General features: G+C 41.3%; 1 protein-coding gene across 3 annotated transcripts; it reads right to left on the minus strand.

Annotated features, from left to right (window-relative positions):
- Positions 1–1,640: 1,640 nt before the first annotated feature.
- On the minus strand, positions 1,641–18,854 carry TTC14 (tetratricopeptide repeat domain 14). Of its 3 annotated transcripts, XM_075268590.1 has the most exons (12): positions 18,639–18,854; positions 14,306–14,427; positions 11,352–11,551; positions 11,171–11,255; positions 10,872–11,001; positions 9,805–9,957; positions 8,344–8,415; positions 8,132–8,251; positions 6,584–6,706; positions 5,591–5,708; positions 4,795–4,904; positions 1,641–2,857 (listed from the first exon to the last, which is right to left on the minus strand). In XM_075268590.1, exons 1-12 carry the CDS (start codon positions 18,770–18,772, stop codon positions 2,092–2,094), a joined length of 2,133 nt encoding a protein of 710 aa, XP_075124691.1. In that variant the 5' UTR covers positions 18,773–18,854; the 3' UTR covers positions 1,641–2,091. The 3 variants fall into 3 exon arrangements, 2 of the variants coding, with proteins under 2 accessions (XP_075124691.1, XP_075124692.1); XR_012715336.1 differs by lacking the exon at positions 1,641–2,857 and having other exon boundaries at positions 5,227–5,708; XM_075268591.1 differs by lacking the exon at positions 1,641–2,857 and having other exon boundaries at positions 4,795–4,887.
- Between the last annotated feature and the right edge of the window lie 749 nt (positions 18,855–19,603).

The raw sequence follows: 19,603 nt of genomic DNA on the forward strand, positions 1-19,603 counted from the left end.
ACCTCAGGCAACTCTATTTGTGGCGTACGTGCAGAAACGGCTTCTTTCTCATCACTCTCCCTGACAGCTTCTCCTTGTGCAAAGTGCGCTGTATTGTTACCGATGCACAGTGACACCATCTGCAGCAAGATGATGCTGCAGCTCTTTGGAGGTGGTCTGTGGATTGTCCTTGACTGTTCTCACCATTCTTCTTCTCTGCCTTTCTGATATTTTTCTTGGCCTGCCACTTCTGGGCTTAACAAGAACTGTCCCTGTGGTCTTCCATTTCCTTACTATGTTCCTCACAGTGGAAACTGACAGGTTAAATCTCTGAGACAACATTTTGTATCCTTCCCCTGAACAACTATGTTGAACAATCTTTGTTTTCAGATCATTTGAGAGCGGGCTGTCCATGTTCGGCGACCATCAAACTTAACTGAACTTGAATTGTTTTGTAGAAAGAAATGGTCCAAAATACCTTCATCCAGGAACTGATTAAAAGCTACAGGAAGCAACTAGAGGCTGTTATCTTTGCAAAAGGAGGATGTACTAAATATTAATGTCACTTTTCTGTTGAGGTGCCCATATTTTTGCACCGGTCAAATTTTGGTTTAATGCATATTGCGCATTTTCTGTTAAAAACATAAACCTCATTTCAATCCTGAAATATTACTGTGTCCATCAGTTATTAGATATATCAAACTGAAATGGCTGTTGCAAACACCAAAATATTTAGAACTAAAAATGATCAAGATTAATAGGGGTGCCCAAACTTTTTCATAGGACTGTATTAGAGATGAGCGAGTACTATTTGAAATTGCCATTTTGAATAGCACGCTCCCATAGGAATGAATGGATTTAGCCGGCACACAGCGTGCCGGCTGTGTCCATTCATTCCTATGGGAGCGTGCTATTCGAAACGGCAGTTTTGAATAGTACTCGCTCATCTCTAGTAACTATACATTTTTCTTAAAGGGAGTAAATTAGATGGTAGGTGGGGGTTTAGCTTAGTGTTAAAGTTTTAGTTTATGCTGGACAACCCCTTTAATAGTTTCAGTTTTTATACTGTCTGTTTTTTTGGTTTCTGCTTTGTCAGCATACGCAGGAAAATAAATAAATAAATACCAGACAGTATAATGGACACCCGTCTGTTACCTCTAAAATTTAATGTTTAAAAAAAAAAAAAAAAAAAAAGCTGGTCATAAAAGTTATTTTTCACAGACACGAAAGTCCTGCATGCAGTATTTTCTGCCTGTAAAAAATAACGGACATGTGACGGATTTGGTGTAAACGGACACCAAATAAAATCTCATTGAAATGAATTTTTTTTTTTTTTTTTTTTAAGATTTGTGATGGTTCTGCTATTGTCCGTTGCTAAAATCTTGTAATGGACAATAGCAACGGACATTACTGACGGTCACTAGCAGTAGTGTGGATGACCCCTAAGAGATTATTAGAATCTGTGCAGTGGCTTTCCAGGACATAAAGACTGACTATAGTATAGATAGCCACTGCACAGATTCTTATAATTGGGGATGCAGAATCCTGTCCCCACATGCCTCTCTGTTTTACCCATTTAGTAGGTAGTATCTCCCTCTTCTATAAACAGTGGACAAGCTTGCTTGGCAACATGTGGAGAAGAAAAATAAAGACAACCAAAATTCATATTATACTTTGGAGTTTATTAAAACAGGTGACAAACAATACTGCACTACTGGTGATGCACATTTGATACACATGTAATGTGCACAGATGTACACAAAAGGCAGCTATCATAGTGTAGTAGTGTTTGAATGACGGCCAAAACCTCGGCAGCTCACTTCTAGATTGCCTTTCAACCAATTTTTCTTCTGCGCACAAAAAGCGCCTTTGTGTGCAGAAGTATAACAAAAACAAAACATTACAAATATAGCAGAATCATAGTATAGGCCAAGTCTTTGGAGAAGTAGAGGGGAGAAAAAAATAGAAAAAAAAAAAAAAAAAAAAGTACCCACTTCCATAATCTGGGAAACGTAACTATAACACACCATCTGAATGATTACATTATGAACCCAGAAAATAGAATTTCTCTTTCAGAATAAAGACTCATTTAATAAAGGAAGAACATTTTATTTACATTTTTGCTTGACCTTTTTCTTTCTCAAATTCAGCAATTTGATTGAGAATATTTAACAAATTGCCAGGTAGCGCCTTACTGGAGGCTGTATTACCGTTCTGGCCTTCTTTATGAGATGTATTTGCAGTTCCTTGCAGAGAGTGTTCTTGTGATCTACTACTACCTCCACTAGACCTTCTTTCGCGGTTTCCATAGTCAGACATAGAATACTTACTTTGATAGGAATCAGACTTTCGGCTGAATGTTTTTTTGGTGTCTTTGTAACAATCCTCGGCATCATCTCTGTATTTCGCCTCTACTCTTCTGCTGTAAGAGTCTGTAGAATCTCGTCTACCAGATCTATACTTACTGGCTGATGATGCACTTTTTGATGTGCCACCGCTGGCGTGCGTTTTTGCACTACTGTAGGAATCCCTTGAATCTTCAGACCTACCTCCAGCAGGATCTATGATCTCCAAAGACGAAGAAGACAGGGACCGATTCCTTCTTTTGAAATCCAGGGATTTTCTGTGTTGTTTATCTTGAGATATTCTGTGATCATCTTGTTTTAGAAAAGAGGCTGAAGTGTCTGCAGGCGGGGTGAGCAGGTCATCTTCACGAGTCGGCACGCTGGATGAATGCTTCCTTGAGCGGCTTGATGAAACGGAATGCTTTCTACTCCTCTTCCTTTTCTTGTGTTTTTTATGGCTAGTAGAAGCTGAGGAGCTCTCTGAAGACGAAGTACTTGATGAGGAAGATGAAGATCTTCTGTGTTTCTTCTTTCTATTGTCATAAATAATAATTGGTAAAAGCATCCGAGTAAACAATTTATAAGACCCAGGTGCAGGTCAGACTTGACATTAGCACTACAAGTAACAAGTACAAGCAAGAACTTAAGTAATTTAATAAAATCAATTCAGTGATGTAATTTAGTATACACAGGTTGTTTGGGGACTGCTTGGGCACTTGAAGAGATAAGTTGGTTTAATTTTGCAATAAGAGTCCCTAAATTAATTTCTCATTGTCGTCAGGGATTGTTTACATTCAACATCGATGTGTGTAGCTCTAAGGACATCACTTCTTGAAATCTCATCATCCACATCCAGAGATCTCCACTCACAAATTAATTATGAAAGATTATGTTACAGAACTTTGTACACACCACAGTTGACAAAGTCCCTTTAATGCTTAAAAACTGCACTTTAAAGTAGTTGTCTTTTCAGAGACAATGGTGGTGTTTTTTACGGAAGGCATCAGTAAAATAACAGGTCTGTCTCCCTTTTATGTCCTTAGGCACACACGGTTTTATATACTGCTAAAAAGCCAACAGTGCGATGAATTCAGAGCACTGTCGCCTTTCCCATTATGTACCCTGGGGCTGGAGATATCGGTGCAGTTATAAAAGCACCGATCTCTGGCCACTGTAAGAAGGGCGTTCCTGACAGTCTAACTGGACTGTGAAAAACGCCTCCCCTGACTTTACTCGTCCATAGATTAGTACTAGGGGGTGTTCTTCAAAGCTTAGCATCATTGCTGGTGGTAAGGAATGCCCCCTCTGACAGTACAGGGTCATGGATGAGTACAGTGAGGGGGGACGTTCCTCATAGCACAGCTAGACTGTCAGGAACACCCTTCTGACACGTCCCTGACTATATGAAAGGTCCTCTTTAATACAGCTGACTCTCCTGGGTGAAGACTTGGCCAGCCAGGCTTTTCTCTTACAGGTGAAATGTAGTATTAACCCACATCAGTGATCGGCAAACAGTGAGGAGTGCCTCACTGGTGAGAAGCAGGTAATGGCACAAAGCTGGGACTCTAAGGTAAAAAAAATGTACTGAAAATGGCAGCCTTGCTTTATCAGTGCATTTTCTGTGGCTAGAAAGATGGAGGAATCGGTGAGGACATCACCAAGAGTCCACATTTCCTTTACCCAGGAGCAGTTCATTTGGAGTCTGTGGGCTGAATGCTCTAATATGGAGGCAGAAGCATCTTAAGACTGCTACTAGAGGTAGGAGGATCTTTTGTCATCTCTCTGTTGTGGGGATGCTCCTGACAGGAAGTGTGGATTTAAGGAATGATTTGTTGGAAGTTGGGAAGATGGTATTTGTGGAGAATGCTGCCAATAGGCTAGAGGTGGAATGGGGGAGCAAATATCTGCCATTAGGAGAGGGACGGTTGAGAGCAATGATGCTACACTATGGCGTTTGGCACTTCTTAGGTATTTTGTCCTGCACTGTGATATTTGTTTGTCACCTCTGGGGTGAGATTTACTGCTGCACTTTGTGTTGCACTATGGTGTCTGGCTCTTTTGGAATGTATTTACTGCTTAATGCCGGTATTTGGTGCTACTGGGGAGGTATTTTATACTACAGAGTGGTAACTGGTGTTGATACAGGTATTATAAGCAATGTACTGAGGTATTTAGTTGATCTTTTTTTGGTACGCCACAGCAGTATATGTTTGCTTGTGAGGCCTGGCTTCACAACAAACTGGTGACGCCAGAGTCAAAAAAATTGAAGCAGCACTAATCTAGATGAATAGCTACCCATGTAATAGAAGGATGACTCAAGCCCACCATAACAGGAGCCACTTGTACAGAGCTCTTCTATTTTCATAGTCATACAGGTAAGGGGTCCCTCTTTTAAGATAGGCCTTCTAAACATACATATGGTATAGCACTGGTTCATCTGGATCCCTCAGAAAAGGTTGAATATTTGTACCTTTTCTCTTCTTTTAGGAGTTTACGTAATTTCTCTGCACTGGTTTCTACTTTCTTTTCTTTAGCTTTGTCTTCCTTTTCTTCATGTTTCTCTCTTTTTTCCAAAGATTTCTTTTTATCAAGTTATCAAAGAGATATTGTTATAAAATACACATTTTATAGGTAATATTCAACAGTCCCACCACCCACAGTGAAAATAAGCCATATGTATAGTTGTAGAAGATACAAAGTATGTGAAAAAGGATAAAAGGTGGAGAAGGGATGTCCATATTACACCCAATATGCGTTATTTGCCAATTTTGGTATAATTTTGCATTAATTCACCAAGTAAGGGATTACAGTTAAGGCATTATTAGCCATAAGAACAAAAATGTAAAAGACCAAATTGTAGGCAATAAAAATGAGAAGGTATTGAGAATATGTTCATACAAACCAGTAGACCCGGGTCCGTTTTAGGTGGTAGTTTAGAAATCACAGTCCATTTTCAAAAATGGGAAGAGAAATAATGGATATTCACAGCCACAGCACCAAGAGTTCAAGGCAGGAAGAAACACAAAGAGATGCATCAATCAGTATTACAGGAAGCAATTTACAAATAGGGTAAAAAAATACAATTAAAAAAAAACAAACAACTGTACTTAAGTTGATATACAAGTGATCTGACAGAAGAAAGATCACCTTGTATTAAAGTCACTACAGTAGCCCAAAAATATTAATACATGGGATATCAAACATAGAAATTGAATAAGGCTTATTTGAGCTGGCTCAATGCATATTAAGAGAAAATAAAAAATCACCTGTATACATTGGCGCACTTTGTTCAGTGCCTCCTCAGCCTCTGTGAAGGATTTGTCTATGGTCAAAGCTTTATTGTAGTAACTCTCTGCATTCAGCAGTTTATCCTCTTCCTCCAGCCTGCAATGTAGTCACCATGTTAATTTTAACAGAACAAACTCAAATAGAACAAAGTAAAGCATTCATTATAATGCGGAAGGCAAAACGTTCAATCTGAAAACGGATACGCTTATGAGCTGGCTCTTATGTTTGAGGTCTGAACAATACCGGTATTTTATAGGAAAGAAGTATCATTTGCAGATGGTAAACATTGTAGGAGAATTATTACACTTAAAGAGAACCTTTTATCACTTGCAGCACATGTGGTTTTATATACTGCTAGAAAGCCGACAGTGCAATGAATTCAGACTCTCAAAATCTCCACCATGCAGATGTTTGAGGGGGTCATGGTGGTTGGGCAAGGGTAGCAACCTCTTCATTGCTTACACCACTCCGTGTATCTGCACACCATTTAAGTGAATGTAAAAAGTTGCAATAATCAGTAGCACCAATACCCTTCAAATGACTGATCCAAGGAATGCCAGGAGTGCAACTTCCTACTTATCTAATAATAATGGCGTCTCCAAATGAAAGGCAAATCAATATTCTGGTTTTGGGTAACCCATTTAAAAATGACCTTCCACCACACTCACTTATTTGGTTCCTTTAATAGTTGCTGCTCCATTAAAAAAAAAAAAAATAGTCCAAGCATGTTGCTCATCGTGTCTATTAAACGATGCAAACAGCAGGATCTGGTGCAGCCGATGAAAAGCCTCTTTAAGGCTAAGGCCCCACGTGGTGTCCCGCAGCAAAAAAACAGTTCCCACAGTATGTCCGCACCACATATTTTATAGCAAAGTGCTGCGATTGTAAAATACCACTTTTTTTTTCCATGGCATTTCCGCCACGTGGGACCTTGAACTAAGACAAAGCAAACACCTTTAAAGCATACTCACTGTCCACCTCTCTCCACAAGTGTTTGGCAAAGGTATTTTCTTGCATTCTTATGCGTTGGGCAGTTTTCTAAGGCAATTTCAAAATCATCAATTGCTTTATTTAAGCTTCCTTTCGTGGCATATCTAAGAAAAATGTGAACAGAGCACAATAAGATCCATACATACTTTATAAGCTTAAGATATAGTCATAATCCTAGTCATAGAAAATAATATTTTGGATCTCAGCTGCTCTCTCGCTGTGATTAGGAGCAGCGTTTCAGAGTTTAAAAAAATTAAAATAAAAACAAACAAAAAAACAAACAAACACCATAGTAAATCTTGACAGGACATTTAGGAGAGAAAGTGAGTCCTGCTTACCCCTCTTCACACAGTGATTGAAAGCTTTCCCTGCAGAAATATGTGTACACAAAAGACTGTCAGTGTGTAGGGTAAGTAGGACTTTCACTGTCTCTCCTAGGAATCCTGCCAAGATTAAGGGTGGGTTCACACCTGTGCCTGGTCTCCGCTTTGCAGGTTTCAGTCTTCTGCCCGACAAACTGGACAGGAGACGGAAATTGGCAGTCAGTTTTCAAACCTATGCACTTGAATGTGTTTGGAAAGAGACTGCCCATGACCGTCTTCTGCCTCTCCGTGGCGAAATAGTTTTTTTAACCGGTAAAAAAGTCGGACATGCAGGACTTTGTGTCCGGTAAAAAAAGACCAAAAAAAACCAAAACGGTTTCGCTGGAGACCAGAAGACACTCACGGGCCGGACACTGACTGCCGGGTTTCCGTCTCCTGTCCAGTTTCTCAGGCAGAAACCCACAAACCGGAGACTGGGCGCAGGTGTGAACACTCTCTTACTCTACTTTTTACTCAAAAATTCCTGCTCCAAATAAATCTATGTATCACAGAGATTAGCTTGTCTCCTTCTGTCATCCCGTTCTCAGAAAGGGCATCGAATCAGCTGAGAAGTTCACTTTAAGCCTCTTTAACATTAAGTTATTTGATTTTTTTTTTTCTTCAGGCAATCACATTAACCTGAAAAAGGGCTCCATACAGACACAGTGTCCTCTAGAAGCAAGAAAAATAACTAAGTCTCTGTTCACACCAGTATTTCAGGGTTCAGGAGAAGTTTCTATCACAAATCCCAACACATTTGTGTGCTACTTTTGTGTACTGGAACTGAACAGATGAATTCTAAGTCAATAGGGTCTCATTTATGTCCATTGTGTGATGGATCCACTAAAACTTGAATTCCATTTATCTGCTCATATGACAGAAATAAAGGAAATTCACGATGCAGCCTAAAACACAGCCTCTGAATTGAGCCACAAACTGTTTCCTCAAAAGCAGCACCACTGTAGTTTTTAGTCTCAGAAATACTATTTTGGCTTTTTACAGAGTCTGCTATGCTGTGTGCACAAGGCCTCAAATGTCACATCTGAAGTAGCAGTAGTATAAATGAGCATTATATAGTGATACTAATCAGATTCTAGAGCAGTAATAGACAGTAGATGGATCATAATCTGCTCCACAAATTGCACGTTGATATTATAAAATACTCACAAGGCACCTCGTGCTACTAAAGCTTCAACATTTTTGGGATCAATTTCCAAAGCTTTATTGTATTCATTCATAGCATCAACATGACGACCCAGCTTAAAGTAATCAACGCCGACCTTTACACTGTAAAAATAAAAACAATAGTTGTTTCAATACATATTAGGTATTTCATCATCACAATGACAAAAGGTGATTCAAAGCACAGATAAACTCACCACTTTAACGCCCATGATGACGACTGCTTTCTTCTTAAAGAAGGAGCATAATCTTGATCACAAAAGTTCTCCCTGCGAAAATATTTTTTTTTTTTTAAATTTTAGTTTTGCTGAGTGGAATTAGAGAAATAAATACATTAACAATTTACGCTACATTCACAACAATGGAGTCTCCATCAGCAATTGGTGGACCCCCCCGATGGACCCATGTAAACCTAGCATAGACTCTGGTTTCTGACTGCAGGCCCTTGATATACATATGTACTAGAAGAGATTCAACAATACAAGTGCAGGTGCTGCGATAGTGGACATACTGCAGTTTAAAAATGTGCAGTGTTTAACTGCACTGTGTGAATAACATTTAAAGTGTAACTCCCACTTTTTTTTCCCCCGCTATTGTGTTTGGTCATCATTTCTGGAATATACTTTTTATTATAAAATAGGCTGTAAAATTCTTCTTAGCAAATCTCTAGCTGTTAGAAAAGTTTGTACACATAAATACACATGTATTGTAAAATATACATAACCAAAGCATTTGGAGGTGATGGTCACTTGAAATGGCTGTATGTTTGGTTTTATACCACCTAGAAAAATAAGTGTTCTGGTATCATAAGAAAGCTTGCATACGATTCTAAACTTTAAGAAGCTGTAACAGAATCTGAGATATCACTAGATAAAAGCACAGTCAGAAATGTGATTTTTACATGCAGCATGAACTGCTGCATATTAAGTAGAACCAACACTTATTTAGTGATCTCTCAGATTCTGTTAGAGCTTCTCAAAGCTTGGCATCACATGGAAGCATTCTTATGATACCAGGACCATTTTTCTAGGTGGTGCAAAACCAAAGATACAGCCATTTGAAGAGGCCATCCTCCTTTAGTAAATGCTTCAGCTGTATGTACTACATTGAATATATGTGTACAGTCTCCAGGCAAAACTGGAAATAGGGTGGATTAAAGAAAAATTGCATTGGCACCATTTGCTGACATTTTATTTTCATGGCACTTATCGAGCGGTAAAAATGACATGTTCCTTATATTTTTTTCTGGGTCGGCACAACAGTGTTAACAAATTTATATAGTTCATTATATTTTAATAATGCAAAAAATATGTACAAAAGTAAGGAAAGTTTGTTTTTTTTGCAGCGCATTTCGGAGAATGTCTAATGTTTAATCACTTTTTATAAAAAAAAATTTTGGCGAGGCTTGCAAGCAGGACTTTTCTCTCCGACAATTTCAGTATTTAAAATAAATACTCGTTGGAAACCCAGTGGACCCCATTATAAGGTATAGGGTCTGCGGGTAACCGCCTTTTGAACAGATAAGGATTCCGTTTTTTTGGGACATGAAGTATGAAAACATGAATGCTAGTGTGAACCTAGTGTCAGTCACACTACAAGTCAATATGCAGCTACACCAGAATTGTTTCAAACCTTTTAGTTTTGCTATTAAGTATTACCTCTGAAGGCCTCGTATTAATGATGGCGGCTTAGACTCATCAATTCCAAGAGTACTCAAGAGGAATTCGACAGTAGATGGGTTAGAAAACGCTACAGACTGGCGCAGGACCTTTTCGTAAGTATCATTGCTGTTGGAGAAGGCAGTACTGTGTCTTGACAGAAACAAAATGATGCAAAAATTAACGTGCATTTACCATTACAATGAAAAAGTTGTGCAAATTATTCATAGCATCTGCTGACGTTATTTATTTGGTGGGCTTTCCATCCATGCTGTTTTATGGGAAAAAAGACATACAATGAAAAAGAGATTAACACTTGACTTCTCCTTCCCATCAGCTATAGGGGACAGCAGCTTGGGAAAATAAATCAAATAAGGGAGAACTTAAAGGGGCTCTGACTTATAGTTTAAGAATTAATAGTGCTTCAAATAGGGCAGTCAACAGAAGGCTGGACTTGTCATCACATAGGAGAGGCGAGTAAAGGTTTTTGTGTTATTTGATCCATCAGCAGCACTATTAATTCTCAAAGGGTTTATCTAACATTTAACATACGAATATATTAATCCGTTAATGGACACTGGTTTATCATGCCATCAGATGAGGACTTACTGGTCCACAATGAGAAACTAAAACATACCTTTAAATTTTTTTATTTTTTTTTTAAGCAGATCTACTGAAGTTAAATTTATATAAATACAGGTGCCAAAAAGCACAAAAATATCTATTAAAGCAGAATCAGTATACGAAATTAACATGTATGTGTCTGCTATATTCATAGGAATAACGCTGCCCAAACAAGAGACAGAAGGCCCCTTAGTTATAATATGTTGTCCTAACTATGAGGCATGTTTAAGTAGATCTGCTTTCAGTGTGTTCACAATAGAGTCTTGGCCATCAGCTTTCAAAGAGATGCAACTCCTGAGGGAGCTCATTGAAGTTAGAGGGGTGTCTTAGGGACACATTCCATGAACACCAGAAGTTAAAAACTAAAGTTATTTTCAGAGACAAAGTTTTTATTAAAATAAATAAATACATAAAATTGCAAGAAAGAAGTTTCCTAAACATACTTGTAGTATTCTGGCATATCTTCAGAGCTGATGACTCCAAGTTTTAAATGAGACAGATGACTTGGGAGTGAAGACTTATGCAAGGATAGAGTGATCTTTTCATGGTAACGGTCAATGTCCTTTACAGCAGCTACAAGAGATTGAATTACCTCAAATGAAATCTGACAATTATATTTACAAGACAACACAAACAATACAACTGACTCTCCGATAATATCTATTAGATGCCATAACCACATAATGCTGCTGTCTGTGTGTTATCCCCTATATGAATACTAAAGTACAAGTGGTGAAATTACCTTGAATCAAATCTCCAATCTGATAATATGATAAAGGATCACCATGGTTACTTTGAGAAGGCACATCTCTAAGAGGGCACAATGCCTGATTAAGAAAAAAAAAAAAATATTATGAAGTCTTTTACTGATGGCTGCACCTTGGTCAAGTGACCAATATGGAGACAGCATCATACATACTTACACTTATTTCTAATGGTTCGAGATCTCTCAGAATGCCACTGCCCATTGAGATCAGCACCATGAAAAATCCAAAGTCACGAATAGAAGTTATTCTTCCAATGACAACATCCCCACGCTCAACATCTCTAAAGAGCAGTTCTCTTTTCTGACCACTGGAGACTTCCATGAATTGCTCCAAAGGTGGCATGACTGCATAACAACCTACAGGATAAAAGATCCAAAATGTTAGCTGTAGATTTCAGATGACATAATGTAGATTACTGTATATCAAGTCCTAAAACTGTCAAAACTACCACAATCCGTTCAGTAATTCATTTGACATCACAGTTTATACATAACCTTATACAGAGTTATTGCAATTTTAATGAATAGATTGTAAGCCTAAAATTAAATAAAGGTGATCTTTTTTTATTTTAAAGGGAGTCTGCCACCAGAATCCAACATGGCAACCTCGTCCCAGACAGACATTGATTTAGGTGACCCTAACATATCTATCTGCAGTGCTTGGTTAATATGCTGGGTTCTAGTGACACTATAGTTGCGACAGTCTGTTGTGTAGGTTATCTTCTCATACAGGTAGTGTCCCCTTCTGATAACCAGTCCACAATAAGTAAATCATGGCTGGATTTCTGACAGTTCCCAGATCATAGACAGTTGTGTGCTCATGACCATATCCAAAATACTGTCACCACTAAGATTGTTAGAGAGAATATTTAAAACTATGCAAATTTTTGATTTTTTAAAAAAATCTTTTTATTGTCTACAAATCTAAGTTTGGATATGTTCATGAGAAAACCCCTTGAATGACCAAACCAATTTTCATGTACCAGAACAATCTAAACATTAGTGGCAATTGTAGGTACTGCAGCGCAAGATTTCAAAGGGACAGCATTGTAGCACCTACACTAACAACCTACGCTTTGTACAGCGAGTGAGCAGTGCAGTTTGTAGTATGTAAACATTACCAAGGGCAAACTATCTCAGTACAGGTGATCTGCAGGGCTTCCAGGTCTCGGAACCCCACAGGTCTAATATTGATGGCTTAACCTGAGGAAAGGCCATCTATACTAGAAACAAGATAAACCCAAGTTAAGAATGAGAATCAAGTATGTTTGAAAGTACAGTCGCAATCCAAACATTCAGGAGTTCATTGCGATACAACTCACTATGAAGTGCTGGGTTTCATAAACACAACCGTGGTTAGTTTGGTAAGTACACACAGAACACAGCCTTGTGAATAAGCCCATACATCTTGCTCCTGTTGTAGATGGTGCAGCTTCAGTTCTAAGTTCATAGTACACACAGTGATAGTGCCAATATTTTATGGCAGCTGTCCTTAAAGTAATTGTTCCATAATGGACACTTCTCACCTATGCACAGGACAGGGAATAGGTGTCGGATACCTCAGTGATCAAGAGGATGGGGGGATTGAAAGTCCCCCTATAGCCTACTTGTGAATGGAGCACCAGTGCACTTGTGTAATCAACACTCAATTCACTTCTATGGGGTTGCAGATGCTGCTGGAGATTTCCCTTCTACAGGTCTATCAGAACTGTATGGAGCACTAGTCGTGCAAGTACACTGGTGCTCCTTGCACAAGGAGGCCTTAGGGGGACATTCAGACCCCTGTTGTCCTGATCACTGAGGAACCCAGCGATCAGGCCCCCTGCAATCGGACACTTATCCTCTGTCCTGTGAACAACCCCTTTAACTCCCTCGGACCAGCATCTTAAATATATAGTGCACGGCATAGTAGTTTAAAGTGGTACTCCCACGACGCATACTTACCGGTCTTCGTTTCTGTGAATTCTTCTGTCTTCCGGCTTTGTCTCGTCATTGGTGGGCGGGGTCACATATGCAAAGCCAAGCGGCGAGATGCCGCCGGCCCTGTGTGCGCGCTCATAGACCGTCTAGCCTTGTGAAGGCTAGACTGGTGTATGAGCGAGCAAGCTTGGCTTTGCATATGTGACCCCGAGCGGAATAACAACATCGCTTCTGCCGCTGCTGGCTTCATGCAGGGCAGAAGCATAGCGATGTTGCAGGCATCTGTGCCGGCGTAGTCCCCAGCATCCGCCTCTCTATTACAGCAGATGCTGGGGAGTGTTAGACGCTGGCACAGGTGAAGCCAGCAACATCGCTATGCTTCTGCCCTGCATGAAGCAAGCAGAAGCGATGCTGCTAACCCGCTCCTCCGCCCCCCCCCCCCCCGCCCCGCAATAGCAGCATCGCTTCTGCTTGCTTCATGCAGGGCAGAAGCATAGCGATGTTGCTGGCTTCACCTGTGCCAGCGTCTAACAGTGTATCAGTGTATTGGCGGCCCCTTCCCCCAAAGAATAAACTACCCCCCCCTCCCCTCCAGGCTCGCTCCCGTGCACTTAGCCCCTCCTCCCCCACCCCCCTGAGAGCAGGCTGACACATCACTTGACTCAGGAGCAGCTAGGTCAGGGCTGTGGACACAAAAAAATGAATAAAGTGATATAGTGCACAAACAAAGCAGTTTTGCTGAAGCAATGTATTTAGGAAAAGTCTTACATTCACATTTACAAGCATTATAGATAGGATCCTTGTGACGGGACAACCCCTTTAAGGGGGAAAAAAAAAAAAAAAAAAAGTGTCTGCTGGGGGTTTCTGCTGCTTGGCTCAGCTTAATTGACAAGTCTCTCCCAATATAAGACTATCAAGCCAAGTGGGAAGAAATCAGAAAGGAGCCACCCAGCAGACACTTCACCCCATGTTTTTCTCTTTGTAAGGAGGGGTACTGTTATTTCAAGTTTCCTATTGTTAGAGCATCATGAAACTGATAAGTTTCCTTTAAAGACAATATGGTGCATATGAACTAGATACAGATGTTAAAGGAACAAAAAATAAATATGAGTTACCCGTATCAGGAAATTCTTCTACCCTACCTAGCAAGTTAAAAGTTCATCTAACAGTTTTATGAAAATGCGATAATACCTTCTGAGGATTCATGTAAATCTTTTTCCTGAGCACTTGATTTCCACGAATGAGCAAAGAGAAGATCTGCTTTTCTAGCAATAAACTGCTGAACTTCAATGTTGTCGAGGTTCCTTTCTTTCCTGCCAAGAAATGAAGAATACATGGAACACTTGTTTAACAGGAAGTGGAGTCAAAAAGGTGCAATACTAGGGTTTCCCCTTTTTATCATATTCATGCCTCTCACATCACTTTGTTAAAAAAAAGAGGGGTTAAATGGCCACTCTCAATAGAAAGCCATACAAAATTTTATACGAGAGAGAGAGATGATACCAATAACAACTCCACTCATCAACTACATGGAAACTCCAGAGGTCACGTCTATTCACAGAGAGGAGCTTGAGAAAAATTTCTCCCATATAAATCACAGCTATTGGTCTCAACAGGAGATATGTTCTCAAAGTCTACAGAAATCTTATTTGCAGAATATCGTCTCATTTACGTCTCGTATTAGTGTCTCAACGAGTTTCTCCCAGAGCCTATCGCCCAGGTTCATCAGGAGACTCAATATGTATCAGATGAATAACAGAAGAGAGACTATAGCTTATTGGTAAGGAGCCCTGGTACGTTTCTCAGAAGTGCCGATATTTCAGCGCTGTAATGCTTAGCACATTTGATAAAAAAGGAGCACTAAAGTATATCTCAAAAGTGCTAACACCACAATGCTTAGAAAGAAAACAAAGACAGCACCGAGCTGCATAGTGTAGTAATTCTAAGTGACATGGAATTCAAAGTGATACATTTAGAACTGTCACCTTGTCAAGTTGTGAGGAATTCACAACTACTTTATAAACACTGGTACCGATTTGCAGAGGGTTCCTCTCTGGTACCAGGGATCAGGCAGGTCCGGACATCCAGGGGTGTATAGGATCAGTAATTGGTCTAAACACGACGTACATTTCGGGGAGAGCCCCTTTGTCAAGTGTTCAAAAAGAAAAGGACTTGTCTATTTGAACACTTGAGAAAGGGGCTCTCCGCGAAACGTACATCGTGTTTAGACTCAAAGTATTGGATTATACAATCTATCTCTGAGGGCGCAGTCCTTGGCGATTTCCATTGGATTTCTCCTCAGTCCGATTACTGACCACAATGCTTAGCACACTTGCCTCAAAAGTGTCAGTATTTTAGTGCTATTGTGCTTAAGGGGGCGTTCACACTACCGTCGGTGTCCGACATGTAGTGTCCGCTCAAAATCTGTCAGGGACACTAGGAGCGGACACTAGATGTGTCCGTGACACCTGCCATTCACTTGAATGGGCATCGGGTGCGTTCTTTTGCACTCCGTGCCCGTCCTTCCCTGTCCGCAAGAGAAGATGTCCGACTTCTGAAGCGGACAGAAAAACCCTGCATGCAGGGTTCCTCTGTCCGCTTGAGAAGTCGGACATCTTCTCTTGCGGACAGGGAAGGACGGGCACGGAGTGCAAAAGAACGCACCCGATGCCCATTCAAGTGAATGGCAGGTGTCACGGACACATCTAGTGTCCGCTCCTAGTGTCCGTGACGGATTTTGAGCGGACACTAGGAGCGGACACTACATGTCGGACACCGACGGTAGTGTGAACGCTCCCTAACACATTAGATTGACAAAGTGTGTGTCCTAGTTTGTTTTAAATGTGCTGATACCTAGCACTACAGGGCTCAGCACACCTACAGACTTCCTAATCGGGACTCCTATAGAGGTCTCAGAGATATAACTAATAAGAGACATTGCATAAAACACGAGGGAAGAGTGCTGAATGATCATAGTTATATTATTCCCAGGTCCTGATAGTGGACACTGGTGCTTCTATTAAGCCAGGGACGCTGCACATAGACCTGAACGAAGCACTCGCTCGCTAAGGGTGGGAGGGAGATCTGGGACAGCTGTCCTGGATTCCCCATTAGTGAGCGATAGTACATGTGCCCAAAAAAAGGGGCCTCCGAGTGCCCTCTTTGGCACGCGTGCCATAGGTTCACCACCACAGATATAGATCCATTGTACTTCCTTTTGGAGTGTTCTACATTCACAGTTTCTGCCACATCCAGATGGAATCTTCATGCCTTGGAAACATAGACCTCCTGGATCTCCTTCACGAGAGTCCCACTAAGTGGCCGCTCAACTCATGGCCCCTATTATATACTGTATATGTTTACCGCTATCTGCAATAACCCATGATCCTCTGAGGTGTTCTTTATATATGTTGTGTGGTGTCTTGTTTAGGGAGTGGTGATTTAGCCCCCTCTTTTTATGTAAATTACCAATAAAGGTTATGTTTTAAAAATATTTTTTTCCATATATTCCTCTTCAGTTTGTTTAAAGATGGAAGGGACATTACCTTCATAGCTGTCAACCCATGCAGATGACTGTGTATTAAAAGATCCGCGTGTGGGCTGAGAGTTTGGGCCTCAAAACTCAGGACAGATCCTACTCCTGTCCGGTTTTGTGTCCATGCTTCCGCAGCCCCCATTCATCGAATGAATGGGACTATGGAAGCACAACATCAGTGTGCCGCTTTTTCAAACATGGCCAGCGGCCTAGACATGGTAGTGCGCAAGGGGTCTCTGATATTGATGCAGCTTACTAAGCACATACATTGTATAGTGGCTGTCCTTGGTAATGCAGCTCAGTCCCTGTAGCACGTTCAGCCGCACTGCCTCCATAACCGTGGTGCTACGGGTATCGTGTAGATCTGATGTGGCATGCTGCCTCCGTATCTCCCATGAACAGCTTAGACCAGAGCTAATAGGCTGTAATCTGTAAATTGTACCCTAATGGATGGGACTTGCAACTAGATATTTTCATTTTGGCCATTATTTGAAAATGAATTGACAGAGCCGCAAGTACAGAAAGGTATAGAACCTGTTCCATATTTCGTGGCTCTTCAATTCTGCCCAGACACACAACCCCAAAAACTACATCTGTGTCTATGGACCCATTGAAATATATGTAATTTTGGATAAAAAGTACTGCCGTGTACACAATGCCTAAGGGTATGTTCATACAGTGCAATCTGTACAAGCTGAAAAATTTTGCTTAAGGAATTCATAGCAGAATTTTTCTGCTTGACCAAATTCCACTACGAAATGTGTTGCAGAATCTACTGCTGAACTTGCAGATTCTGCAAAAGCTAGGCAAAATTTTTCTGCCGCTCAGTCACTTCAATGGAAGTTATCAGAATCTCCCTGAAGATTGAGCATAATGCTTGTTTCTAGCTGGAAAAAAAAAAAAAAAAAAAAAAATCAGCACCTGCCTCCCATCTGGCAGATTTCAGAAATTCATTTTTGCATTCTTCTATGTGGACAAATTACTGCCCCAATTAGACCTGACTGGCTCCCTTGAAGTCAGAACTATAACCACACCTCTATCAGGGACCTCTATCAGCACGGAATATCGGTACTTATGTTAAGTTAACATTAGCGTTTGGTTTTCCGTCCTTCGGGTCCGAATGGGGACCTGAGAGATGGAAACCCTGTTTGCATAAAAAGCAGTTACACGCGGTAACCCACAGACCCCATAGAGCAGTGGTGTAACTAAAGTCTTGTGGGCCTTGGTGTAATCTTTTCTCCGGGGCCTCCTACCTCATCTCTACAGTGAATTCTTGATAGCGATGACTACAGGGATTAAGGACTTTGATCAAACTTAGGCTTGGTTGTCATCTGCATACGGGTTTCAGTCTGGGGGTCTGCTTGGGGACCCCCAAGAACAGAAACCTAATCTGGGCCTAAAAATAAAATAGCATTGCCTATAATGGGGTTTGAGTTGTTTTGGTCGGTTGAGTGTGGTTAGGGTGATCTGTGGGCCTCCTTGGCTTATGAGTCAGATGGAAGCTGCAATCTCAATACTAATGCCATTGTTTATGGGCCCCCTAAGGCTCCTGGGCACCTGCACCCCCTCAAGTTACGCCCCTGCCATAGTCTATAATGCAGTCTGCCAGGTTTCTGCCCAGTTTCAATGATTTTCTACAGAAGCTGAGGGAGAAATCCTCCTTTACTCTCTACTGATTTGAAGCTGAATCTGAGGTAGAGTCTCATACGCAGATGTGACCTGGCCTTACAGCGCTGAATCCGTGAGACACCCCCATGCCTCCAGATATGTATTCTACAACTCCCCTCACCTGACATTTATGTAGGTCATGGCTGGACTACTGTATAAAGTCCTACAATGCTGCAGGACAAGTGATGAAAGGTTCTCCTCAATAATTGATGTATTCCCCAGTGACAGACTCTCTGCACACATAGCACTAGCTGAATCTCTATATGGGTGCAAAGTTTAGAGAACAGCGGGGCTCAGCTGGCCCCTACCCCTGTGTATTACCTGTACTGCGGCCACTTGGAGAGCTCCCCCAGCAGCTGCTTGAAGCCAGCGTGGTCATGCTGCTCACACTTCAGCAGGGACAACAGGCTGGGGCCGTGGTAACTGAGGCTCTGCCGCACCAGGTCCTTATCCATGGCACAGGCTGCACGGTGTCCTCAGCACTCCGCCACTGCCACCAGCTAACATAACACACGGGAGTCTGGGCGAGAGAGTGACGTCATCACCATGTGACCGGACCTAGCAGGATCACGTGACTATCTGCTAGCGCTGGATGATAGTGTGTATTATTGCGGAGAAGAGGCGCTGACATGACGTGCTATTAGTGTCCCGGGCCGCAGTAGTGTTCCTGCAGAGGATGGGTCTCATTACTGAGAGCAGGCCACGGTGCAAGCAGTGGTTGTAGAGCTTCATGAATAGCAATGGCTGCCATTGTCTCCATAGACAATTTAGAGACGAGCCACATACTGGCCATAATGCGCGTGCAGAACTAACCCCACCCCACAAAAAAGTGCCCTGAAAATACTCTTGGAAACTAGTGTCCATTAGACTATATACACACACGACCAAGTGCTTTGTGTCCAAATCTCAGGACAGGTCCTATAGTTGTCCAACTGGCAAAGCCAAACTCACTAAATGAAGTGAATGGTCTGTGGAGACAAGGCCAGAACACAGATGTTCTCCATGTGCTTTTTGGGCCTTTTTACCATGAACTGGCAAGATGCACAGGGTGGTGTGAATTTAGGCTTACCCTAGGTTCACACCTGTCTGGTTTCTGTTTGTCAGGTCCACTTTTCTCTCTGCAATTTTACAGCTGATTCAGTATGGAAAACCCAAATGTAAAGCGCACGCTGGTGTAAATTCTGCCTTAGGCTGAGGCCCCACGTTGCGGAAACGCAGCTTTTTTTGTTGCGGTTTTTTGAGCCAAAGCCAAGAATGGCTACAAAGGGAATGGGATATACTGTATA

Source organism: Leptodactylus fuscus, chromosome 3, assembly GCF_031893055.1.
Source record: "Leptodactylus fuscus isolate aLepFus1 chromosome 3, aLepFus1.hap2, whole genome shotgun sequence".
In the NCBI taxonomy this organism is placed as follows: domain Eukaryota; kingdom Metazoa; phylum Chordata; class Amphibia; order Anura; family Leptodactylidae; genus Leptodactylus; species Leptodactylus fuscus.

Coding starts and splice junctions, on each gene's coding strand:
- TTC14 (XM_075268590.1), bottom strand. CDS start 18,772: ATGGATAAGGACCTGGTGCGGCAGAGCCTCAGTTACCACGGCCCCAGC. Junction 14,428..18,638: donor TCCAAGTGGCCGCAGTACAG/GTAATACACAGG, acceptor ATTTCTTGGCAG/GAAAGAAAGGAACCTCGACA. Junction 11,256..11,351: donor TCGAACCATTAGAAATAAGT/GTAAGTATGTAT, acceptor TTTCTTAATCAG/GCATTGTGCCCTCTTAGAGA.